The sequence below is a fragment of the Panthera uncia genome (assembly GCF_023721935.1).
Source record: "Panthera uncia isolate 11264 chromosome B3 unlocalized genomic scaffold, Puncia_PCG_1.0 HiC_scaffold_1, whole genome shotgun sequence".
NCBI lineage: Eukaryota > Metazoa > Chordata > Mammalia > Carnivora > Felidae > Panthera > Panthera uncia.
Window position 1 is genome coordinate 48084811 of NW_026057582.1, and position 26345 is coordinate 48111155.

The 26345-nt window shown below is 41.1% G+C and overlaps 3 protein-coding genes across 5 annotated transcripts in view; 2 read left to right on the forward strand and 1 right to left on the reverse strand.

Annotated features, from left to right (window-relative positions):
* The window catches only part of CDKL1 (cyclin dependent kinase like 1), a 57659-nt gene extending 44904 nt beyond the window's left edge, over positions 1-12755 (forward strand). Inside the window, exons 3-9 of the mRNA XM_049612814.1 lie at positions 219-291; positions 2699-2789; positions 3423-3623; positions 5829-5911; positions 8720-8776; positions 10352-10507; positions 12618-12755. Of these exons, the coding sequence (XP_049468771.1) occupies positions 219-291; positions 2699-2789; positions 3423-3623; positions 5829-5911; positions 8720-8776; positions 10352-10507; positions 12618-12725 (769 nt within the window). The 3' untranslated portion in view covers positions 12726-12755. The remainder of the gene's footprint in view (positions 1-218; positions 292-2698; positions 2790-3422; positions 3624-5828; positions 5912-8719; positions 8777-10351; positions 10508-12617) is intronic.
* A 2638-nt stretch (positions 12756-15393) lies between these two features.
* DMAC2L (distal membrane arm assembly component 2 like) lies at positions 15394-25865 on the reverse strand. Of its 2 annotated transcripts, XM_049612816.1 has the most exons (5): positions 25780-25865; positions 19036-19147; positions 17721-17929; positions 16979-17150; positions 15394-15925 (listed from the first exon to the last, which is right to left on the reverse strand). In XM_049612816.1, exons 2-5 carry the CDS (start codon positions 19140-19142, stop codon positions 15811-15813), a joined length of 603 nt encoding a protein of 200 aa, XP_049468773.1. In that variant the 5' UTR covers positions 19143-19147; positions 25780-25865; the 3' UTR covers positions 15394-15810. The 2 variants fall into 2 exon arrangements, with proteins under 2 accessions (XP_049468773.1, XP_049468772.1); XM_049612815.1 differs by lacking the exon at positions 25780-25865 and having other exon boundaries at positions 19036-19307.
* An 80-nt stretch (positions 25866-25945) lies between these two features.
* L2HGDH (L-2-hydroxyglutarate dehydrogenase) overlaps positions 25946-26345 on the forward strand; it is a 43932-nt gene continuing 43532 nt past the window's right edge. The window contains exon 1 of one of the 2 annotated variants that reach the window (XM_049612819.1): positions 25946-26157. In XM_049612819.1, the coding sequence (XP_049468776.1) occupies positions 26018-26157 (140 nt within the window). In that variant the 5' untranslated portion in view covers positions 25946-26017. The remainder of the gene's footprint in view (positions 26158-26345) is intronic. The other variant, XM_049612820.1, reaches the window with a different exon arrangement.

Consider the following 26345-nt stretch of genomic DNA (forward strand, 5'->3'; position numbering starts at 1 on the left):
CTTTCCTTCCTTCCTTTCCTTCCTTCTTTTCCTTCCTTTCTTCTTCCTTCCTTTCTTCTTCCTTCCTTTCCTTCCTTCCTTTCTTCTTCCTTCCTTTCCTTCCTTCCTTTCCTTCCTTCCTTCTTCCTTCCTTTCCTTCCTTCCTTCCTTCCTTCCTTCAGCTGAGTTCCATGGCTACACTAAAGAATGTGTTTATGTTGCTTCTTTATTTTTATTAGGGTACCAGAACATCTTGTGAAGAGCATAACTTGGCAGACATTGCAAGCTGTAAATTTTTGCCATAAACACAACGTAAGTCTCATGATCGCCCTTGAAAAATCAGAAGGCTGCCCTTAAGCTGAGATAGAGCCTTTGTACAAAATTTGTATCCTACTTTTGTGGATATGATTTTTCACCCAAATCTTCTGAAGCCTGGTTGGGGTTAACAGAGGCTAAAAATTCCAACCTGGCTATTCTTACTTGTTCAGGTTACATAAAAGATATATTGTTACAATTTTAAGAAAGTAGTTATAGGTTTATATTGGTGAGAAACTGCTTAAAGTAGAATCTGGAGTCTGCATTGATCTGGCACCCTCAAAAAGCTCTGAAACTGGAGAGGGGAGCCCCAGGTGGCTCATGCCTGTTTAGTTGCAGGAGGTGGAGTCCCACACGCCATGCACAAATGCCGGTGTCTGTGTTGGTGAGATAAGAATGCCAACGCTGGAGCACAGCAGCCCAGCGGACGTCTCTGAGAGTCGTGGCCAGAACTAGGCTGCGTGAGAGGCACAGGGGGCTGCCGCCCAGGTGGTAAGATGCCATGAGCACTGGGCAAGTGACTGCTCCCTCCAGTACAGCACTGCCCCCTCCCTGCACACAGAAGCCAGATTCCAATATTTGAGCTTCATTTTGGCCACCAGGGCACCTTGACTGCAATATGTCATATCCTATCTACTGCCAGGCTCAATTTAGCCAGTGGGCTGAATCCCCTACCTTAGGAGGTCCTAAATGATTTTTCCTGAAACTGCCTTTCTGGAAGGAGAAAATACAGAAGTCGCCAGCACTTCCCCCTGTGGAGCCTCCACTCAGCTGAAGGCTACAATCCTTATCAAAATGCATGTATCCCAGAGAGCGTGGACACCTTATGCTGCTATTTATTGCAAGTGGGGGTGAGCACTTTCCTGAAGGCAGGTGTTAAGACGGGGGAGCAAGAGAGACCTCCTAAAGGCCCTGGTGGGGAAACTCAGAGACAGTAAAGAGGAATACAACACATACCACTCTTCCCTGGAAAGTCCCTGAAGCTCTGGGCGGCCACATGTACTGATGTGGGGAGGGTATAGAACCTTGTAAAAGAATTCCCAGAACAGAATAGGAACACATTCTTGCTTGTGAGTCCTTCTGACCATCTGTCATCATGATATTCATGGGTGTACCCATTTATAGTAATATGTGAAGCCAGTGGGAAAAGAATGGCAATCTCAGAAACATTAATTGCTGAGAACCAGATAGATAGTAACAAAATAATTGAGAAATTGTCTCCCCCCACCCCCAGATTTTCAAGAATAATAAATACCCATGGGAAAACATGCACACTGATCTCTCACCCTGAAGGTCCTTTGGAGGGAGAACTAGGCCAGACCCAAGAAGAACCTCTGTCCTCTCTCCAAATTCTAGAAAGTCAAGAATACCCCAGGGTTTCAGCTGTAAGCTAAAGAGGGTCTCTCAGATTGCAGCAGGATCCAACATTCTTCTCCAGAGAGGAAAATGCTTGGGAGAAGGGAAGATTATTGGAAATTGGGATTTTGACCCAAATGTTGTTTTTATGTAATCCTTAATTAGGTTGTTGATTTGTTCTTTGCCAAGAGAATTGTTATTTAATAAGAAAATCATGTGAAGATTCTTCAACTTTCTTCTAACATTAGCCTGTTAAACAATGTCAGCTGTGGTTTGGAAACCACAGGTGATTTGAGTCTAAGTTATGGAGTGGGGGCTATGTCCCGTGGGGGTGGATGTCGCTCTAAGAACGCTTGTGTGTGGGACAGAGCTGACATCTAGCGACTCTCCCCAGAGGCTAAGCTGTGTCTACCCTTGTTTATCTTGCCAGGATGAATTCCAAGAGCTGGAAGGGAGGTCTCTTGGCAAGCTCTGGTTCCCGCCCTTCTCTTCCCCAGCTTATCTCAGCAGGCCCAGGGCTTGTCCTGTTTACCAGGCGGACTGTGTTCTGTTCTCAGCTAAACAACTGAACTGTGAATTCTGCTTATGTATCAACTTGCAGCTTCTGCAGCCCTGATGCAGGCCTCACCCAGAGGCTTTTAACATTTTCCCTTCCACCTAGGCTTACCAGAATAAATATAGGACACCCAGTTAAATTTGAATTTCAGAGAAACAATCTTAACTTTTTAGTATAAGTTTGTCCCAAATATTTCATGGGATGTACTTACACTGAAAACTTATTTGTTGTTTATCTGGCTATCCTATTTTCATTTTTTCTTTCTTCCTTTTTGCTCCTCTTGGGTCCTTTAGGAACTTGGAGTGTTTCAGGCTATAATGAGTATGGTACTAGATTTATTTTAGGCTGCTATTTTGTAGCCTATTATCCAAACAGCCAGTACAAGGTTTTAATGATTTTTCAGATATTTGCTAAATATTCATGAGTTCTATTTATCCCATACGTTATAGTTGCTCCTTGATAATCTGTTTTTGTTTTGATTTTTGTGACTAGTGCATACATAGAGATGTGAAGCCAGAAAATATCCTCATCACAAAACATTCAGTGATTAAGCTTTGTGACTTTGGATTTGCTCGGCTTTTGAGTGAGTGTTGATATTTTCTTAAATAATTGTAAAAGAGAGATTTCTTTACATGAGAAAGGCTCTTGATGCTATAAAATCTAGTTCTTATATGTTTAGGGCATAAGCATACCCTAAATTACAATTCTGCAATTACTGAAAACATGTAGATACATACAGTGGCTTAAAAATGTATGCTATATAAATTATACCACAGTAAAGTAGTTATTATTAAAGAGTATGTTATTCTCCTGGTTTCTACCTTTTTTTTTTTCTTCTTAAATAGTGATCTCAGAAGTACTATTTTAGAAGAGTGGTGGTTTTCAGCTTTGGCTGCAGATTAGAATCATCTGGGGAACTATTAACTATAACTATAAAAACTACACTGAGAACTCACCAGGCTCTCCCCCCGGAGTTCTGGTTTCACTGGACTGAGATGGGGCCCAAGCATTAGTAATTTAACAAATACTACGTTAATGATTTTAATATGCAACCAGTATGGAGAACCATTGATTTACAAAAGCCATTGATTTACAAAAAGAACCATTGATTTACAAGATGGGGCACAAGCTTGATTTCTTAGGTCTTCCCCCTCCCTGTTTTGATTCCAGTCTTCCACTGCTCTCTCTCTGTTTTCCATGTACCATCACTGGCCAGCTGGACCAAGTGACTACTACACAGACTACGTGGCTACCAGGTGGTACCGCTCCCCGGAACTATTGGTGGGGGACACCCAGTACGGCCCCCCAGTAGACGTGTGGGCTGTTGGCTGTGTCTTTGCTGAGCTGCTGTCAGGGGTGCCTCTGTGGCCGGGGAAATCAGATGTGGATCAGCTCTATCTGATTAGGAAAACCTTGGGTAAGTGGTGTTTTTGTTATGCCTTTTGGGAAACTGAATAGTTTGACCCGTGTCAATACAGGACGGAGCCAAGTTCCCAGTCTCATTCGATGCCCTTTACAGTCACAAAGGAGGGGTACTCTAGAAGCCTCACTTAAATAATTCCATTAAAGGTGTGCACATTTGGGGGTGCCTGGCTGACTCAGTCAGTAGAGCATGCAACTCTTGATCTCGGGGTTGTGAGTTTGAGCCCACCTTGGGCATACAGATTATTTAAAAAAAAAAAAAAAAAAAAAAAAAGGAAAAAGTTGTCCACGTTTGTTTTTAATAAAAAGAATTAACTAGAGTGAATACATACCGATTGTTCAAAAGGACACAAGGTTCTTCTCTCTTCAGCATAGTTTGGATCAAGTTAAACTCTGAATAATGATCATAGCAACAGTAAAAGCTATGTTTCTGTATGGGCCTAACAGTTTACAGAATGCTACTGTGTTTTATTTCATTTATTAGGATTTCATTTATTAGGATTTATTCTTTATTATTGTAATTTATTCTTTGGGTATCCTTCACTCTAGCCTGCCAGGCTAGATTGGATCACTGAGATGCTATAGAAGATTCTAAACCTTCTAAGTGTCAGGAAGAAAGGCTGGATCTTCTGGTGTCACTTTCGTTGTCTTTCTCTCTACTCTTGGGGTGGGATGGGGGAGGGAAGGGGAGGAGAAGAGAGACTTGGAGAGGAATGGATGAAAAGATCTATAAGCAGTGACTGCCTTCTTCAAAAGTCAGGGAATTGCTACGACTCCCCAATTTAAAGCAAACTTCCTCCTCTAAACTCTTGGAGCATCTACCATCACCCTGTCTTGTCTTGTCTTTTATCTCCCCAAAGATACTGTAAGCTACCTGAGGGTGAGATCATGTCTTACATTTCTAGATTTCCTCCACCAATATCTGCACATAATAGGCAGTAGGTATTTGCTGATGGGTTTTTTTGAGTAGTATGTAAGGCACCTTGGAGCGATTCCAGGGGCACTCAGCCTTCCTTTGTTTCAGGGCACCCTCTTGTGTCTCCACTTCCAGCACCCTGATGGAAGAAAGTTGTTAGGATACAAGCAGTGTGCTCATGATGAAGTTCACTGAGATCCGGGGCAAGGTAGTAGAGAGTTGTTTTGGCTGCTTGTACAAAATGGGGCAAGACAACAGTTTTTGGATTTGCATGAGAGGTAAAGTTCCAAAACAAATCTGTAAAATTAGACAACTTGATACCCTGGGGTGGAAACTCCAGTTTCTGGGTTAGCAGTATTTCTGGGTCCTTGATTGGGAGGTTTTTGTCGTTCACTCTGCTTTGGGAAGTGGGCCTGGGTGTACCCCAGGGGCACCCTGCTGAGTATCTCCTGGTATTCTCGGAACAAAATTCCTCTTCACATGTAATATCCCTAGAATTTTACACAAGGGTGATTTTAGCTGATTTGGCTGAAATGTGGGTAGGATGAGCCTCACCTTATCCTCCAGAATATAGAAATGCTTCTTTTGTTTCATTGATTCATATTGTAAATGCTTTCTAAGCAGTAAGTAAAATGGGATTTCCAAGTGATCACTATTTGATGAAACAAGAAAAGGTGGTTCCAATTTGGAAATGAATTCCTTCTAGCTAGAAGATCTTCCATGATTTCTTCTTGCCTTCTTACCTTCTTTTCCTCCTCCTACCCCTCCTCCTTCCTTCCCTCCTTTCATCCCTCTTTCTTCCTTCCTCTCTTCCTTTTTCCCTTGCTTTTATCCTCAGATATTTATTGACTGCACTGTTCTAAGTGGTAGGCCAGTACCCTTTTATATCCACCCATCAGAATTCAGTTGATATGATTTTGCTTTGTATTTGTTGCACGTTGGCTATTTTTTTAAAAGGCATTATTGTGTGTGTGTGTGTGTGTGTGTGTGTGTGTGTGTGTGTGTATGTATGCTTCTGAGTTGTTTGGATTCCTCAAATACATTGTGAGTCTTTGAGGGGCAAGAACCTCATAGCCTTCAGTTTCTGTGCATGCCTTCTCTACACCTAATATGGTGCTTCATCCACTGAGGTCTTAGTACATATTGTTGAGGGTTGCCTCAACATCTCCCTCTGATTGAAAGAGCAGACTACAGCCTTCACTGGTGGTAGGCACAGACCCAGCACTGACGGAGACAAACCGTAAATCAGCCCTTGCTAACCAATCTCTTTCTTCTTGTCCAAAGGAGATCTCATTCCTAGACACCAGCAAGTATTTAGTACGAATCAGTACTTCAGCGGGGTGAAAATTCCAGACCCTGAGGATATGGTGAGTGACCCATTTTGGAAAGAGCTCTGAATACGGAGGCTAAGGTTACCAGGGTGTTTAAGTGGTAATCATTCTCTTTATAATGGGGAGTTGCAGACTAACGAGGTTTTGGTAGTTACTCGCCTGCCTTAGTGCCATGGCCCACTCTGCACTGGAAAGTCCATTTAAGAGTGAAAAAGAAAATTGGGGCAAATTGGCTAGCAAGACCCTGGCCTTCAATACCAATTTAGAAGTTGCTGATAGCAGAGGTTAGCCAGCATGTTGGACAGAAATGCAGAACTGCCTGCCTTCTCCTGTCCTGCCTTGTTTTCAGCAGCTGAAGCTAGGTACCTCACACAGTGGCTTATCCAGGAGGAAAATCCAGCATTGCCCAAGTCCCCTACTCTACTGTACTCTTACTGCCCAGACCATGGTGGGAAACCATAATGAACTTGCTTGGCAAGCCTCATTCTGGTATCTCTCCTCTACAGCCAATGTGGAGAAAATACTCATTTTTTAAAATTGAAAAATTTTAAATGTGCATACTCTTAACACACTTTCAAGAATTTATTGCAGTGAAACCATCAGACAGAGGCATCAATATGTGACATTAGAAATTATTTCCTTTAGTGTTCCATCCATAGGGGATTCATCATGTAAGTTATGATATATCTCTACAATAGAAATGCCACATAGCCAGTAAAAATAATTAGATTTATTATTCACCTGAATAAAAAGTCCACAATGTATTGTTAAATGAAAAAGGCTATAAACAGTACTAATCATTTGACATAATTTTAATAAATGTTTAATAAATGCACAATGTATGTATGTATGTACACATACATTTACATATATAAATAAAACGTGACCACTTCTGGAAAATCACACAAAGTTTTTTACATTTGTGAAATAAATGGCTGCAAGGTTATATACCAAAATATTAACAGTGGGTATCTCTTTGTGGTGGCATGATTTCTTTCTTTCTTTATGGTTTTTTAAAAAAATACTTTTGGGTGTCTTCCAATGAGCCTGTATTATAATCAAAAACATCTCAGAGCACAATTAACGTTTGTGAAATCCTGAGTTTCTACCATCTAAGGAAGGTACTTTCAAACTGAAACTAAGCCTCTAATTGCTCAGTTTCCAGATGGAAGTTCTGTCAAGCTCCATTTGAGCTCTGTGTTCACTCATCCTCCTGGCATGTCCCATGGTGAAGGCTTTCACCTTCCCCTGCTGCCTCCTTCTCCGGCACCACTACAAATAGGAAAAGTGGGTCATGCTGGGAGCATGCTGGGACCGAGAGGCAGGAATGACACCTGGCATATGGGAGGTGACCCAGCTGGCTCCCTTGTGACCTGGACATTCCCAGTTCCACACTAAATATCCCTTAGTGATTTCCTCTTTGCTTGTCTTACAGTGAAGACTCATGAACAACCCGGGGTTTCATAAATGCAAAAGGCTTCCCAGGGTCTCCCAGAGGTTGTCCTGCAGGGGATTTCCTGTTGACAGAAACACAGGAAGAAGTAATGCGGGGGTTGCACTGGTTGAACATCTGTGCCCTAGTCCCTCTGCCGGTCAGTCATCCTGCTGGAGGGAGGCCTGCTTGCCTCTGGCACTGGGAAACCAGCTAAGCGGGCAGAATGGGCTCTCCTATCACAGCTAACCAGCAGGCCTCATCCCAGGCCAGGCGTTGTTGCTGAGACAGCAGAGCTCAGTGTCAGCAATGTCATGTCAATCCCTAGCAGTGCCCAGATTTAACACACACAAAAGGCAAGAGAAATATTTAAGATATAGTTGGGGGTGGGGGAGGCTACTCTCAAGGTTCTAATACAAATCTGCTGTAGGATTTTTTTTTTTCCTGGTGATCTTAGGGAACTCCAAAACTGAGGCTCTTACCTCTTACCCTTACGGTGATTAGTAAGTGCACACTCGGAATTTGAGTGTTGGGGGCTGATTCCCTGTGCAAAAATAACACCGTGCTGTGCTCTTAAGCTTGATCACAGCACTTAAGAGTGGTATTGCATTAGATGAGCCTGGCCAGTCCCTCCAGCGCACATCTGCCATCTCTTTATACATGCGATGCACTCCATCCAGCTGCCCTCCTTAATTAGCCTCTGTTAGTGGTGTATCTCTTTAACTGGCCTGTCTGGCCCCCTGACATTCAGCATTCCTCTTGCTTTATAGTGCTTGTTATTCCTGATTGCCTCCAGCATGTGACTGGAGCAAAATAGCCTTATATGGCCAGAGGGAGATTGATGAATGTCTGCCCCAGAGACTCTTTAAACAGCAGGATGATCAGGGAAACAGCAGGCTCTTGTGGGAGGAGAAACCAGTGTTTATTCCAGAAAACCAAGAAGCATCTGTTCACCTAGGTAGGGAGGAAAAATCTATTTTGAAGCTTCCTTTATGTAAATGTCAATAGATGCAAAAATTAGGGCCTCTTTTAAATGCCAATGTAAGTGCCAAAAATTACTCTAAGGCAAGTTATAGAAATTGAGGCAGAAAAAAAAAAAAAAAAGAAATAACAGTTGCTTCACAAGTGCGTTTCTTTCTTCCATGAATGCTCCCTCATAATTTGCTACCTGCACCATTTCTTTGGGAAGTGAAGGGAGTGGTGAGGAGGAAAATTTGGAAAAGAAATTTGGAGGCAGAGAGAAAGAGCTTGTGAAACAGGCCTTGTTTCAGCTGGGAGGTGGGTGGGGGAGGCAAGAAAGGTGCCAGGAAGATGCTTCTGTTACTCAGAAGACATTCAGCCTGAGGTCACCTTAGCTTTGAATACATACTGTAAATAAAACCCCCTTTTCTTCTTTTTTTTTTTTTAAACAGGAACCACTTGAATTAAAATTTCCAAACATCTCTTCTCCGGCCCTGGGGCTCTTAAAGGTAAAATCATAGCTTCTAACAGACCGGAAGCACACAGTAGCTGGTGTCATTGGGGAGTCTAAATGATTTATATCAGTCCATGAATTGAAAAGTGTTCCTTTTAGAATTCTCCTTCTCCTTTGGGAAGTATAAATACGTTGAATTTTTATTTACATTGTTACAATGAAAACATCTGTAGGTGTTTGTCACTTTAAACTAAACCCAACATATTGTGTTTAAAATCTAAGTTACAGAAATTTCAGATGGATAGTACTTGTTTTATGCAGGGATCCTTTTCTTCAAAAAATGTTGGGCCATAGGATTCATTTAAATAGTCAACTCCCTAGTATATCAGAAGTAGGTTTTGATTTTAAAACTTGATTTGTATATACATTTTCAGAGATCTATAGCTCTTATATAAAATCGAGTACCAACTAAAACATTTTCAAGTTATAGTCCATGCCCTACCCATTTCAAAGTATTTAATGCATTTACTGATGCATTTGTAATATAACCAAAAAAAAAAAACCAAAAAAAAAACAAAAAACAAAAAACGGAGACAGTTCCTTGGGGTATATAATTGTGAGATTTCATCTACTCAAGTATGAACCCTATGGTGTACTTAATGGCAAAGCAAATAGTTCAGAATGATGCAATCTAAGGGCATGTATACTATGCTTCTCCTTCCATACATGCATATATATACTGTAATGCATGGACTATTTCTGGAAGAATATACCAGAAAAAAAGGAACAGCTGAATCTGGAAGGAGGAATGGAAGAACTAGAGTGGTGAGGATGAAAGGGCGGGCCTACGCCGGCGGACTCCATCTTGTTCTGTGTCCTTCACCTTGACCACACCTCCTCCCCTTGAGTAACCCCCCCCTCACCTGCCTAACAGGACTCGGACCCTTCCCCAGGACCCTTCCCCAGCCAATCGGCTGAGGCCATAGCCATTACCTCACCAACTGCCCCTAGGCCCCAATAAAACCTTTGTCCTTTTGAAACTCGCTCTCTCTCCCTGGTATCTCACCGCTGCGTCGGTGCAGGTAGGGGATTGAGCTCGAGCTAGCTCTAGCTCGAATAAAGGCTCTTTTGCTTTTGCATCGGACTCGGCTCCCTAGTGGTCTTTGGGGATCACGAATTCTGGGCATAACAAGGAGACTTTGCTGTGTTCTGTATACATTTTATTTTTACCATGTGTGGCTATGAATTTTTTTAATAAAAACCCAAATTTTTACAAAGTATACACAAAGGACCAAACTGGTTATGTGGATTATTCCCGTTGGATACTGAGGCAAACTCAAAAATCCTATCTTACTCCCTCAGGGCAGAGCACCAACTGCCTCCAGAACAGGGCAAGGTGGAGAAAATGATTTTTTTGTTACTATTCCTAGAACCTATCTATTTACTTATTATGTGGCTACCCATTTAGGAATAATTGTGGAAGGAACCAAAAGCATGTTTGGTGTGTTTCCCCTACTTTTCCTCCTTCCTGTTCCCAAATGAAGGGTTTGATCTGTCAAAGAAAAAAAAAATTGATTTCAGTAAGTTAATACGATTTTAAAGAAGAATGGAGACTTGTCTGTTCTTTTAGGGCTGTCTCCACATGAATCCTGCTGAGAGAATGACATGTGAACAGCTGTTGCAGCACCCGTATTTTGACAGCCTCCGAGAAACAGGGGATTCAGCAAAAGAGCGTGACAGACCAATAAGGAAGACGCTGAGACAGAGCCGAAAGCACCTGCCTGGGGTAAAAATGGGGCACTGCTTTACACAAGTGTCCCGGGGTTGTAGTTTCCAATGACCTCATGCCTGCCACCTGGTGCAGGGAGTCTGTATCTATTCTCGGGGCGGTAACAGCGGCTTGCAGCTCCAGCACCTTCCTTGCAGAGCACGGTGACAGGCATATGATCTGTCAACCAGGGCACCGAGACATCTGCCGCCAAGGACCCCCTTCTCCCTGAATCCCGAAGGCGTCCTTGCCCTGCAGTTCCCTGCTGCCACAGAGGGGTTTTGTTGTGCACGAGCATGGGTCTCAGGTACATGAGCGTGAGCCCCGCTGAGCGTGCTTTTTGTGCTTTGGAGAATGAAGTCAGATTTATCCCAGGCAGCTCTCTGTCATCATGTTTACTTTCAGTATTGATTGACGTTCCAGGTTTATCCAAAAATGGACCTGTTTTCCCCTCTGTTCCTTTAATCATCAGAGTTGGCTCCGGTAGATACAGTGACGAGTGCTCTCAGTGATATCAGAACAGCTTATTTAACCAGAGAACAGCATCCAAGCTGCACACAGGGAGCCTGTGAAGAAAAAGACTGGTATAAAGTGGCAAAATAGCTTTCCCTTAAGTGTTAGCCTGTTACAAGCCAAAAGCTGTAGTAACTTAGAATGGACTGTGGTTAGAACCACAACTAAGATGAGCTGGCTACCTGGTCATTTCTGGATCTGCCTAGGTAGCCCTTAATCTATAAATTATTATGCCTTAGTCTTTCCCTTTGCAGACCCCACTGCCCAGCATGCTGAATGGCATCCGGGTTGTTTATGTGAGGTTTGGAGGAGAGAAGGGATGGACAATCCATTAGAAACAGGTAGAGCATGAACTGCGGGGTCCAAAGATAGACCAGAGTTACGAAATTAAGAAAGCTTTATTTTATTCTGTCATATATGACCCAGGTAGCAAAACATGCCAGAATTAGACTCCCCACCCCCACCCACCCCAAATTCACTGAACTTGCTGTTAATCTGTGTTCAAGAGTAGAGGGTCTTGATGCAAATATTTTTACTTGAAAGAATAGGGAAGCCCGCTAATTAATTAGTGTATTGTATATAGGCCCTGAAGGATTCAACTGTTTGAAGTATTAAAAAGTAACCTCTGTTCAGGGACTCCTGGGTGGCTCAGTCCGTTAAGCATCCTGCTCTCGATTTCAGCTCGGTTATGACCTCACAGTGCGTGAGTTTGAGCCCTGAGTTAGGTTCTGACAGCGAGGTAGCCTGCTTGGGATTCTCTCTCTCCCTCTCTCTCTGCCCCTCCCCCACTCACCCATGGTCTCTCTGTCTCTCTCTCAAAATAAATAAATAGACATAAGAAAAAGTAACCACTGTTCAGATACCTAAGGCCATGTAGTACATCTATTTTTTGTATGTTCTCCTTACTTTCATTTGACATTGACAATAAATTCAAACATTTTCTGGGAGCATGAAGGGAATAGTTTTGCCTTTTAAACTAAGGAGTAAGGGGGCAAATTGCTTAAGTGCTCCAGACACCAGTTTTCTTGGCTCTAAGATCATGCATTGGCTTAAATGATCCCAAAGGTCCCAGCAAACTCTTAACTCCTGTAAATCTATGTAGTTTTTTCCTAATGTTAATATGTAGATTTTTCCTTCTTTTTCATATTCTCTAAATTTTCTCAAATGTGCAATGTTTTGCTTTTTAATATAAAAGAAATCTTTAGGGGCGCCTGGGTGGCTCAGTCGGTTAAGAGTTAGACTTCAGCTCGGGTCATGATCTCACTGCCCAGGAGTTTGAGCCCCGCGTTGGGCTCTGTGCTGACAGCTCAGAGTCTGGAGCCTACTTCAGATTCTGTGTCTCCCCCTTTCTCTGCCCCTCCCATGCTCATGCTCATGCTCATGCTCATGCTCTGTCTCTCAATAATAAATAAATGTTAAAAAAAATTTTTTTTAAAGAAATCTTTAAAAGGAAAAAGAACAAAGTGAAACATTTTGTCTTCACTCAGAACCTGGGATTCTGTGCAGAAAAAGCATTTCCATGCTGAAAAATGGACTTCTTTACCTCTTTTGTGATATGTTATCAATAACAAAAAGTGTGTGGTGTTGAACCTGATCCTGTGTTTTGTATTTTCAGCTGCAGTACCTACCCCAGCTGACTAGCAGCAGCTTTCTTCCAGCTTTGGATAATAAGAAGTACTACTGTAACTTGAAGAAACTCAACTCCCGTTTTCCAAACATTTAAGGAGCTTGAAGATTGATGATGAAAAAGGAACCGAACTTACAAACTTAATTGAAAATAATCATAATGCTTTAAGAACATCAGGAGAAAACCTAAGTAATAATCTGGGGGAGGCCAGCTGGCAGAATCAGAAGGGGAATTACAGAGGCAGCCTTCTTCCATGCTTCCTGATGGTGACTAGAACAGAAAGGAAAAACTTGTTTGGATTTTCACTTGCATTTTTGTTGCATCTAAGTAGCTGAGTTTATTGACAGAAATATAAATTGTAGCTGCTGCCCATATATCTGGCAAGATTAGAGATGTGATAAAGATTTATGCTTCAACTGTACTATATGCAACAAGAAAAATGGATTACAAAACACCCATACGTATTTCTTGTATCTCTTTCACATGGAGTCCTATCCCCTGCCTTTTAGTTCCTGAAATCAAAATGTTTAAAATCCCATTTCCTGCTTGCTCTATTTCTTGATTGTCCTATTTTAAAACATTTTTGGAATATTGAAGAGTTGCTTAATAGTTTTAAAAATCATGGATTATCATAACAAAATTACAAATTTAATGATATTTCTAGACATTTCTTACATATGCTTTGGTCTTTACCTTTAGTAAAGGATGCATCTTAGTCATTTTTGCAGGCAAGATGGGTTTATATAACCCATCCACAGGTTACCCAATTCCCCATGCAAACAGTGGTGTGAAGGCTGGCGGCAGACCAAGGCGATCAAGAGGTAGAACGAGCCCTGCAGGCTTCCTGGGAACTGAGCCTATCAGCCTGAGAGTAATTATTCTTCATTCTCTCCAGCTCAGCGTCAGACTTGGAGACAGATCTATGGGCAGGACTATCTACAGTAATCTGGGATTTGGAAGAAATTGCTTGAGTTTTTACTTGGATCATGAAAGACGTGAGGTTGTAAACTCCTATTTTTCCTGAAATACTTTTTTACGCTATCTGTATGTATATGTGTATACATATGCATATGTGTCTGTACACATATCAGTGTGTGTATACATATACTATGCTAAGAACTGATAAAAATAATAACAGAGTAGTCCAAATTGATCCTGAAGATTCCTAGCTTTGTATTGTGAGACTTGAAATGATGACCTATAATTAGCTTTGACGCGGGCTGCCACTCTACAAAAAGCTTCATCACTCCTGTCCCCTGAACACAGGGTAAAATGAAGCTCACGTCTGTTTCTTATAGCTGACTGCCAGTTTTGGCTGATGGGCTGCTGCTGTGTCCTAGTCATTCTCAGTCATAGTTTTAGATGTTGTATTTTACGGTATCTTCAGAACATTTCTTCTGTACTCTTACTAGTTTACTGCTATAGTAACTTCCTTCATGACAGCATATGACTTTATTCTTTACTGCTAAGTAACTCACCAAATTTAGGCATCTGTTCAATAATTTTGGCCACTCCAGCCAGGTTAATGATATTCTAAGGCTTCCTGATGTATGTGGCTTCTTGCAAGGAGCTGACAGTGGGTTAAATACTAGTCTCGGCATTATCTGATTCTTCTTATGTGGCTTTGATTCAAATGGCAAAGAAGGACAGCCCACTTCTGTGAAGAGTTTACATTTTGTGTTTTTCTTTTTAACCCAAAACAATGTACTTGACGAGGCAGATGATTATAACTGCCTAATTTATCCAGTAGTTTTATAGAAAACCATTTAGAATACAAAAGTAGTTCCAGACTAAATTGTGGTGAATCAGTTGCCTCACCACACAATAAGCAAACAAATCTGAGATGGAAGCATTCATTTTTTTCTAATGAGTTCTAAATGTGCGCTAATGCTTAATTCAACCATATCTGTAATCATTCATTCAGCATGGAATCACTATTGTTTCACATAAGACTGTTTTACAACCTAGTCTTTTTAATTTGTTATTTTCTGATTTTGTAAATGACAGTGGCAATTATTCGTAAATAGTATATCATTTGTGGTATGTGCTATTTACATAAGCTGGTTTCTAAACACAATTAAAATCCACTTTTTCTACCCCAGTGCTGCATCATACAGTGTTTATTTTAAAATTATTTCCAGCTAAGGTTCTATTCAAGACCGTATAGTTTATGTTCAAGAACCAGACATACAGAAATCTACAGACAAGTTGGCCTATAATTAACAATAATAGAACCAGGGCCATTTCAAGCAGGTAAGATTAAAGATCTGTTTTTACCTATTTGTGATATTCTTTATCACTGCTTTCTAGATTTAAATTGAATTTTGTGTTTATACTTCTTTTTGATGTCCCTTGAAGTCATAGGAAGCAGTACCCAACATATATGGGGAAATTTAAATTAGTTTCTAGTTGGCATGTCAAAATTTTTGGTTTAAAGCAATATTTTAATTTAAGCAAAAAGTATGGTCTTCATGATTATTTCCTTTGTTCTGCAGTTGCAAAACTATTTGAATTCAGCCAAATATTTATGTCTAGTTTTAATAAAACACGCGACTAAGCTTACAAAATAGACAAATTAGCCAGAAACTATTCATTCAGAGAAAGGTGTAGGTTATAAAGAACAAAGGAATGTAGGGTCCTGAGAAATGAATGCAAATCCTGGGAAGCAATATGGATGCCTCAACAACCAATGACTGCCTTTCATAATTCATCAGTGAATCTGAAACTTAGCTTTCAGTTTTTCATAACTATACATTTATAGTAACATGCTTCAATAGCTTTAAAGTAAAATGTAACATTAACATAAATTACTGATAAAATACAATAAATGTGTTGCACATTTAAATAAATGTGTTGCACATTTAAATCACTTTAAAGAACTCTGTCAGTATCTACATACTGTACAGATTTCTATATAAATGAGGAACATATGAGAATTAAACTGCTACCTTGTTTCCATTTTTCCTAAAAGGATTTAATGTACATATATTTTTACTTCCAACTTAGTAACTTCAGTGAGTCATGTCTGAATATTTTCTACATGATGGACTCTGCTTCTGAAATGTCATGATTGGATATCCTTAGGGTCTGTTGATGATTATATAATATTTATGATGTTTAGGATCAACAATTTCAAATGATACTTTATATTGAAATACGATACTTCTTGAATATGATTATTTTACTTCAAGTCTAATTTTAGTTCCAGAGAAGGCAGTGCTGTCTTAAAGGCTCGGATAAGGTTTTCTTTTTCTCTTACTCCAGGAAGATCACTTAACGATAAATATTTCAGGTTTCTGCAAAAAGAGAAGGAAAAAAAAGCTACTTTGGTTTTGCCTTTACTCTTATAGCATGAACAATAAACTGTATTCACTGGCCTAAAAAATATTGCACATAGAATGTGTTTATATTACACTATACTTTCAAAATGACTTTTAGAACGGTAGTGTTAAGAGTGCTACTTTAAATGAAATTCATTCTAGGAGCTAAGCCAGACTTTGGAAAGTTGAGTTGTTCTGAATTATATCAGTAATTCTAACTGAATCTTTCCAAATACAGTATATGTATTATGCCATAGAACTCCTTTGCATGTGAAACACTAAATATGAATCTTAATCCAGAAAAGAAAAAAAATGGGAAAGTTCTTAAAAGAACTTCATTAAAAGATGAAGCTTCAAACCTTCAACTAATATAAGAGACAGTCTACTATTTTTGGTTCTGATGTTTAAAATTTCTCTACTAAAAAAAAAAATAAAAGTGGGGGTGGGGGAACCTGGCTGACTCAGTCAGTAGAGCGTTGAGACTCTTGATCTTGGGGTCGTGGGTTTGAGGCTCACGGTGGGTACAGAGATTACTAAAAAAAATTAACTTAAAATTTCTCAAACTTTCTGTGATACTGAGGTTATTGTCAGAACATCAGGAAAAATTCTTCAAAAGATGGAGAGGAAGGATAATGGCAAATGCCCATTGATGGCCTATTGTAGCAGTCACCATGCTAGATGCTTGATGTACATTTACTTTTTAAAGAAGATGCCCCCTTAAAAACGCAATAAAACAATGTATTAAGGTTGATAATTTTAACTGTTTTAAAGTATTTTGGATGAAAGTTAAGTCATTTTCTTATATTTTTCTGAATTAAAAAAAAAAGGCTCCACCTCTTAATTGTTTTAAATTCTAATTATTCAGGGCACCTGTCTGGCTCAGTTGGTAGAGCATGCAACTCTTGACCTTGGGGTTGTGAGTTGGAGCCCCATGTTGTGGGTAGAGTTTACTTAAAGTTTTTTAAAATTTAAATTATAATTATTCACTTTTAACATTATGAAGTTTCCATTTTGGCACTGACCACCTACCTTAAGTGATATAAAGCAATGATGCCTTTGTCTGTGACATTCCCACATGAAATTATTTCCATTTCCAATACGCTCTTTTGTAAATTTTCAAGTTTACCAAGTTTCTCCAAACAGTCATCCTCAATATAATGACACTTGCATAGCCTTATTTTTTCAACATGCTGTAGGCCCTCTAGGAGATAAAAGATACATTTTAAGAATCTGCTTTACCATTAAGATAACCAACTATCCTAGTTTGCCTAGGACTATTCTGGTTTTAGGATTGGAAATCCTATGTCCTCAGAAACCTCTCAGTCCCCAGGAAAACTTGGATGACTAGTCACCCTATTAACCATACAAACTATTCACTATATAATATAGGGCCATTCTGTAATCAGATGCCCATGTACTGGAGGAAAGAAGGGCCCACACCAGCAAAAGCTGTATGTGTACAATTATTCTCACATTATTGAGGGTTTCTCAAATGACAGAAATTTGACAGTTTGATAAACCAGGCCTTGAATTTTAAACCAATAAGCACAAAATAAAGGCATGTAGAGATAAGCTTAGTGGAAGGAGAAAGGAGAGGAAGGTGTTTGTAATATCTATTTAATTAAAAAAACCATACACAGGAAAAAACAAGCTGGATTGTACTGACAAGGGCAAAAAAGGACACACCTCTGACTGTAACAGTGAATCGACTGCAACAAAATGTCACTGCAAAGCACCTCCGTTTCCCATAAGCAAATGACAGGGTAGTTACCCATGTAATCAAATCCAATGCTCATGATACAAGAGTCGGTGGCATCAATTGCCTGAATCTTGTACTTGTCCAGAGGTCCTGTGGGGAGGTGGTTGTAGTCCTTCTGCCACCTCTCCTGGCCGTGGTAGCGCACCATGGCCCCACAGCGCAGCAGCCACTCTGATGCTGCCCTATCGGGTCCCACATCCCTGATGCGTTCATAATCCACTCTGTCGGCAAAGAACAAAAGTAGTTCGTTTTTAGTATAATCTCTAGCTGCTTAATGGCAGTCCGTCAACATAAATACAGGACAGCAACAACTTTTCCTTTCAAATGACTGAGAGGGAGGGAAGTATACTCGTGAGAGTCATGTAAAAAAACATGAGGGCTCTTCCGGCTCCCTTTTTTGTTTTTCTTTTGTTCCCAAGTGAACTCTGTCTAGGTCTATTGTTTGTATATGAGTTTATCAGGCAGACATGTATCTTCATTGATTCACATGTAGCACAGTGCTTGACACCAGGAGGTACTCGGTAACTACGTGTTGAATGAACGACTATACTGGGTTATTGGTTTTTTTTTTTAATGATAAAAGATAAAATGGAATAATTTCAAATCTGTTCAAATTAATGTCATTAATTTTTAATTATTTAATTTTTACATTTGCCTTTCTCGCTAGTTGGTGGTATTAAAACTGTATTAAGCAACAAGCAGATGAGTTTCATTAGTTTCAAAATGATATTTTTTTAAAAATCTTTAAATGTTTATTTTAATACAGGGAGAGAGAGAGAAAGAGAGAGCAAGTGGGGTAGGGACAGAGAGCAAGGGAGAGACAGAATCCCAAGCAGGCTCCACACTGACAGTGGAGCCCGACACAGGCTTGAACTCACCAACAATGAGATCATGACCTGAGCTGATATCAAGAGTCAGACGCTTAGCTGACTGAGCCACTCAGGCACCCCTCAAAATGATACTTCAAAGCATGCCACCCACTTTTTAAAAAACTTGAGTCCCCATGGTAGTATTTAAAAGGCTAACTACATCCCTTAAGATCCCTTTCATTTTAGAAAACTTGAATGGTACTGAAAGGACAAATAACAAAAATCACTGAAATCTTGACTGGAACCCAATTAGTTAATATTTTATATTAGTAATGTTAATATTTTCTGGTCTTTATTCAATGTTTGTATGTATGTTTTGTTATTAAACAAAATTAGGATCATATTGCACAAACTGTACAAAAACAAAGATATTTGAAATACAAGAAATAACCAAATTAGCTACTGGAAACTCATCAGCTATAATAATTACCATGTTTCTTCACCTTAGAGTAACTTACTTATTAAACACTGCATTCAACCAGCCCCAGAAGTATCTGCAGTCACATGACCATGGGAGTTTCTTTAAGCCACACAACTGCTGGGAAATTTTTCCAAACAGCATCATTTAATCTAGACACACAAAACAGTACTCATATTAGGTTATCAGCTGGCAATCAGAGTCCCAAACACACAGTAACTTGCTTTACAACTTCAAAGTCAATGCTCTTGTGCCAATGAAGTTGATGAGTCATTTGCCACTCAAAGTTATTGAACAAGTCACTCCTGTCTCTGTTTCTTGGTTTCTTTGCTGCAAAAAAAAAAAAAAAAAAAAAAAAGAGAGAGAGGCTGGATTGGATGGTCTGGAAGGTTCCTTCCAGCCTTGATATTAAGTTTCATTCTTCAACTTTGGGTTGGAGTCTGCCTGCAGTGTCGCCACCTGATGACCATTCAGGCAGTCCACCTACACATTTGCTGAAACCAGCTACTCCCAATCTACATTTCCAGTATCAAAATGACAAACTAAAATCACCTGGGGAGCAATGTGTCAAGGTTAAGACGCTTATATTCAGGAAGGGAGAGGCGACGTGAAAACAGACCTTTCTAAGACAAGGTTGCAAGTAGCATCACCAGAATAGTGCAAACAAAGGCAAGGGCAGCTAGGACAGACTGGGCAACTAACTTCACCTCTGTGACCCTTGTTTTTCTCACTTGCAAAATCAGATGATTTGCTCAGGTGATTTCCACCTGTAAAAATCTATGAGCATGAGTTGAGAAAGTGATTTCTGAACTGAGTCTCAATCTGATTTAATTCAGTTCAAGTTTCTCTAGGAGTGTGCTAAGTCAGAGGAAAACCAAGATAAATGAAGTGTGGTTTCTGCCTTTGGATTGCTGAAAACTTACTGTGGGGTGAAGTGAGCTAAAACAAGTTATCAAGTCGTTAAAATAAATGATAGAACCTGAAAAGTTCCTTAAAGAGGTAAAATAAGGATAGACCAGGATTTCAACAGGCAAAATGCCAGGAGAAGGTATGTCAGGTGATTAGCTGAGGCAGAAATATTTAAGGCATGTTGTAGCTCAGTTTGGTTAGCACATGGGGATCATGAGAAGAGGAGGCAGACAGTTTATACAGTCACATCAGGAAGGGTCTCGCCTGATCAGCCAGGGAATTTGGATTATCTTCCACAGGCAGTTGGGAGTCACTGAGGTTTTAGCAAAGAGCACTGGCATGTTAGAGCTATGCTTCAGAATGTTATTTGGACAACAGCATCAAGACTGAGGGTCAATAGAAAAAAACAAAGAAACAGCTAACAAGGGCTTCAACTACGCATAGCCGTGGGAAAGGACCAAATGGGGAAAGAATGTGAACAACATTACAGAGTGGATTCCACATCTCAGTGAGATGTTCTGGCAAGGGCCAGAATAGTTGAAGATGACATTAAGTTTTGGTCTTGGGTCACTGGTTGGATGGTGATGCCATGAATAGAAATCAGTGTCAGGAGAACCAGCTGTAGGTTTCTCCCACCCCCATCCCCAGTTTTTCATATCCTAACTATGAAGTGTTAGCAGAACTTCTAAGTGGAGATAACCAACAAATTATTAGAGTGATTCACAAAATGGGAGAACTGGAATGAACTTAGACCACCTAGACCATTTAGAGATGAGGAAACAGGCCCTCATATTAAGTAACTTGCTGACACCCTAAATCCCTTCTGGAACAAGGTGGAGATTTAATAACTGCATATGTTTAAAAGAACTTGCTCAATGTTTCATGGCTAATTGGTGGTAGCACTGAGACCTGAACCTAGTGCTCTCTCCTACCAGTCTAGGGCTTTTTCCTCAGTCGATGGATGGTACTAGAACTTGGGAATAAGAAGACTAGAAAGAGGCCTGGGTGGGAACCACCCTAGAGCTGAGAAGTGACTGCAGATGTTGAGGCTATAGAACAGTGAGAGATGAGGTCTGAGGACAGAATCCGGGATCACCTCCATTCTTCATTTCCTTTCTACCATCATCTGCCTTCATCACTGCAAACCTTCCACCTGCTATCACTATCTCATTCTCAGCCCTTTCCAACTTTTTGTTAAAGCTCTCTCCACCTGTGCCCACCTCTGATAACTCAACTGGCTGCCAATCTCATTTATCTGGGCTTTCCAGCTTCAACTTAGGCTGTCCTATTTCCTGTCCCTCACCGCTCTCCATCCCCATCCTGTCTGTGGAAATCTTACCCAGCCTCAAGACCTGATTCAAATGCCATTTCTACCCATGCATTCATTCATTCACTCAGTAAGTATTTATTGAGTATCTGCTATACTTAGTGCCAGAGATACAATGGTAAGATTAAAAAACAACAAAGGAGAGGGGCGCCTGGGTGGCTCAGTCGGTTAAGCGTCTGACTTCGGCTCAGGTCACGATCTCGCGGTCCGTGAGTTCGAGCCCCGCTTCGGGCTCTGTGCTGACTGTTCAGAGCCTGGAGCCTGTTTCAGATTCTGTGTCTCCCTCTCTCTCGACCCTCCCCCGTTCATGCTCTGTCTCTCTCTGTCTCAAAAATAAATAAACGTTAAAAAAAAAATTATAAAAAAAAACAACAAAGGAGAGACAGAGAAAGACAAGGTTCTTTGTCCTCGTAGAATATATACTCTAATGAAGACAGACAACATAAAAACAAATAAATAACATGCAATATGTCTAAACAGAGGTATTAACAAGTTCTGTGAAACACAAGAGGAGGGAGGGAAGGGAAGGCTTCACACTAGAGTTGTCTTTTGAGAGGGTCTTAAAGGATAATTAAGCGTTTCTAGTTAGGCAGACAAAAAGAAAAGTGTGCAGAGGAAAAAGGAGAGCAATGATTACATCTTATTAATTTCCATTTTTCTTAGCACCTAGCACATTCCCGTCCACCAAATGCAAGAGTTTAATAGATATTTACTAATTAGTGGTCTTCAATGGTTGATATATTTCCATAGAGAAAGGCAAACCAGAGAGACTGTTATTAAGTAAATTAGAGTAGTCTGTGAAAATTGAGTACCTTCACTTGATTCATTTTGGTTCACCTTATAATTCAGCTTAAAGGAAAGGCTAAATTTACTCCAGCTAGGATCTCTAAAAATACTAGATTATTATATTTAAAATACTTTAAACATGAATATAAAAATTTTACTGGGCAATAAAGGTAAAAAAAAAAATAATAAATTGGTGGGGTTTTACATTCTCAACTGCACCCCTGCTGATTTTAGAATTCAAGCAGTTACTTCCGGAAATGTTTTCTATAAGGAAAGAGGAGACCTCTAGTGGTGAGTTGGTGAATTTAGCTCTAATGATTGGGGGAAAAAAACAAACCAGTTAACAGCAAGCTGAAAAAAAAAATAGCTACTACTAAATTATTGCTTCAATAAATAATTCAGAAATTAAAAAAATCATTTAAAAAATCTCCTTCTTACTCTCATAACCTGGCTTAAAGCACATGTTTCTAAAAATTGCAATTATGCTTGTTACTTACAGAAGGCTAGATCTCTAATGTTTGATTCAAAATAGGATGCACACAAAATGTTTCTGAGTAGGTTTGGTTGAGAGTTCCCCTGTTTGCATAAAAAAAGTAAGTTTTTTTAAAGTGGAAGTTCTGGGGTGCTTGGCTGGTTCAGTTTGTAGAACATGCAACTCTCGATCTCAGGGTTGTGAGTTCAATCAAGTCCCACATTGGGCATGGAGCCTACCTAAAATTAAAAAAAATTTTTAAATAAAAATAACAGTGGAAGTTTTGTTTTTACTTAGCTGGGCTATCCAAAGCGATGGCTAACTAAGTGGCCCAAAGGACTGAACTAAAGAACTATTTCTTGAGGGTGATAAAAACGTGAAGGGGCAGATTTGGGGAGATTTTGCCCCAAATTACAACCCCACCTCACTGCAAATCACCCAATATTGATGCCAACTCTTATTCCTGAGGTGTATAGAGTCTAGTGAAAAGGAAGAGAAAAATTCATTAGGAATTGGAAGCAAAGTTCCCCAAAGCCATTCCTCGGCCAACATCACATGGGATCCAGTGAAGTAATGTCTTATTCATTCTGACATAGATGGAAGATGAACTTGAACTCTCAGCTGAGGGTGGTGTCATGAATACAAAATGTCATACCCAAGACATTACAGGGTGTATGAATGGAAGGTAAGCTCTTGATTTGAAATTACTTAACTGAAACAAATTAAGGTACAGTCAAACCTAGGGGAAGGTAAGCAGAAAAAAAAAGTTATACAAAGAGCAGATGTGAGTTCTTTCATCTTGCTAAACAAAGAAGCATGTACTCAAAATTACATGGTAAACAAGTCACTACTTTGGGCTCAAGTGTCCCATGAAAGTTGACCATAAACATGTGTAATTCTGTATTCAACCTAGTAATAAAAATCCACTACCTCCAGTGCAAACTAAAAAATAACCATCTCCACTAAACACCTATCAGAATGGCAAAAATTAAAAACAGTGACAACACCAATTGCTGGTGATAAGAACCAGATCACTCAAAACACTGCTGGTGGGAATGTATAAAGGAACAGCCACTTTGTTTTTTGTTTTTTATTTTAGAGAGAGACTGAGGGACTGGGGGAGAGGGGCAGAGGGAAGAGAAAGAGAATCTTAAGCAGGCTCCATGCTCAGCGTGGTGGCTGATGCAGGGCTCTATCCCACAAACCTGGGATCATGACTTGAGCCGAAACCAAGAGCCGGACGATCAACTGACTGAGCCACACAGGTGCCCTGGTACAGCCATTTTGGAAAGTTTGCCTGTTTTTTACAACACTAAACATTGGTTTATTTGACCCAGCAATTGGACTCTTAGGCATTTATCCCAGAGAAACAAAAAGGTTCACACAAAAAGCAGCACATTAATGTTCATAGCAGCTTTATTCCAAATAGCTAATTAGAACTCAGATGTGTTTCAATGGGTGAATGGTTAAACCTATTGTGGTATACCCGTATCATGAAATACTACTCCCCAATAAGAAGGAATGAACCTTTCATACATACAACGATCCCAAGGGATTACACTAAGTAAAAAATAGCTAATTCCAAAAAATTACAGATTGGGGAAGGGGTGCTCCGAAGGAGTGAAGTTATAAAAGGGTACCCGTAGATCCCTTGTGGTGACTGAACTGTGTTGTAGCTGGACTGTGGTGGTGACACAACAATCTATACATGTGATAAAAACTAAACAGAACTAAATAGACACACAAATGTAAAGCTAAGGAAATGGGAGTAAGATCAACGGATTATGTCAATGTCAATTTCCTGGTTATGATACTGTCCTACAGATTTGCAAGATGTTTTCATGGGGGGAGAAGGGGTAAAAGGTACACAGGATCTCTATTGTTCCTTACAACTGTATGGGACTCTACAATTATCTCAAAACAAAAAATTGAATTTAAGGAATAACCATCTCATTATTATTATTTTTTCATTTGTGATGGAAAAAGCAGGTAACATTCTATGTTGTTTTCACAAACAAAGGAATTCAACTGTCCAGGAGGTAAAACCATTTGAACATAATAAAAAGTCATTTATCCAGTGCACTTGACCCTTCAACAACGTAAGGGTTAAGGGCAGTTGAAAGTCTGCATAGGATTTTTGACTCCCCTCAAATTTAACTGCTAACAGCCTACTGTTTGATTAGAAGCCTTACCAATAACATAGGTGATTAACACATATTTTGCATGTTACATGTAGTATACATTATGTTCTTATAATAAACTAGAGAAAAGAAAATCATAAGGAAAATACACTTAGAGTACTGTACTGGATTTATTGAAAAACATCTGCCTCCAAGTGGACAGTTGTTCAAACCTGTGCTCTTCAAGGGTCAACTGTATTTCACTCCGCTAAACACCCTTGGGCTTTATTTCATGTAATCCACACAACAGCCCTGTGTGACAGACACAGCTATTACTCCTAGTTCACAGAAAAGATCTGAGGCAGAGACGAAGTGACTTCCCCAAGCCACCAGACTAAACAGTTGGAACCAAATCAAAGTCCTTCCAGCAATAAAGTTTTTAACATTCTAATTTTGTTCTGTTCAGCTGTTCTGACCCTAAAAATGAAAAACTGCCGATAAGCACTGGGCACAGGCGTTAAACGGCCACGGTGAGGGCGAATCACCAAACTTCAGTCGGAAGGTCGCTTAGGGATTCCATAGCCCACCTCCTTCACTTTACAGATAAGGAAATGGGGTGAAGAGACCGGTACGGAAGAGCCCCGTATTCCCAGGTCCGCACAGTGGGTTTAAATCTGTATCTCCACCCAGGATTTAAGATAAGGAAACAGACTGCCTAATGATGGCAGACAGAGCCATCTGGTTCTTCTAGGCGCTCGATATTTACAACACCAAGAAATGACACCGTCAGGAGCCCTACAAAAACAAGTCCAGAAGACCGCAGGCTACCAGGCGTTGCCGCGACAAGGCCTCCGTCCGGAGCGAGAGCTAGGGCCGGACGGGCAGCGCCCCTCAGTGGGCAATTCGCCTGCGGGTGGCCAGCAATGGGCCTCCCGCAGACAAGGGCCGAGCCGGAGGCAGGGAGGCCGCTGGGCCCGCCCAAATGAGAGCTTTCACCCCAGACACGCCCGCACTCTCTCCCAAGGCCCCGAGGACGCAGGGCCTGAGATGACAGGACGCGCGGCTCGGCGGGCCACCTTTTCAGTGAGCCCCGCACTGGGAGAAGGAAAAGGGCAGAGCGTAACCACCACCCTACTCCCGTCTCGCGCGGGGCCTAGCTCCTCTACTCACGGCATTGGAGGAAGGGAGGGAGCGAGCGAGCGTGCCCCGCGTCTACTGCGCCGCCGGCCTGCCCTTCGCCCTCCGCCGTGCGCGTCCATTGGCTACTGGCGTCGCTCCCACGTGGGGCGAAGACACGTGCTCCATTGGCCCCTGAGTGGGAGGCGGGATTAGCGCCGAGAGCCCCGCAGCGTCCGGCTCGAGGGACCACCTCTGGGGGCTGAGGGAGGACGGGGGAGGGGCGCAGGCGATGGTCCCCGCACTGCGCTATATCCGCGGTGCCTGCGGCCCGGCCCTCGGAGGTTTCCCCGGGGGGTTCTCCTCCGCAGGCCGGCCGGCGCCGGGGAGGTCCTGGCCGCTGTGCCAGGGTGGCCGTCCAGCTAGCACCCGGTGAGTAGCCGCTGGCCTGCCCTCGCCGCCTGTGCGACCGCTTCTCTCGGAGGTGCCTTTCGCTGGACCTCTGCCCCTACTCTACTTCCCTGCCCCGGGCGTGAGTGAAGGTGGGGTCCCTGTGGAGCCCTGGCTGCAACCTCGGATCCCAGGAGTTACCTGTAGGATTCACTGGTTGTGTTTGTGTG

Bases quoted from the DNA above. Each gene is read 5' to 3' on its own strand.
- DMAC2L (XM_049612816.1), bottom strand. From the start codon at position 19,142: ATGATGCTGTTTGGAAAAATTTCCCAGCAGTTGTGTGGCTTAAAGAAA. The intron at 17,151-17,720 runs GTAACTACCCTG...TTTATCTCCTAG, and splicing joins CATTGGATTTGATTACATGG to AGGGCCTACAGCATGTTGAA. The intron at 15,926-16,978 runs GTAGGTGGTCAG...CTCTTTTTGCAG, and splicing joins ATTGCTTTATATCACTTAAG to AAACCTGAAATATTTATCGT.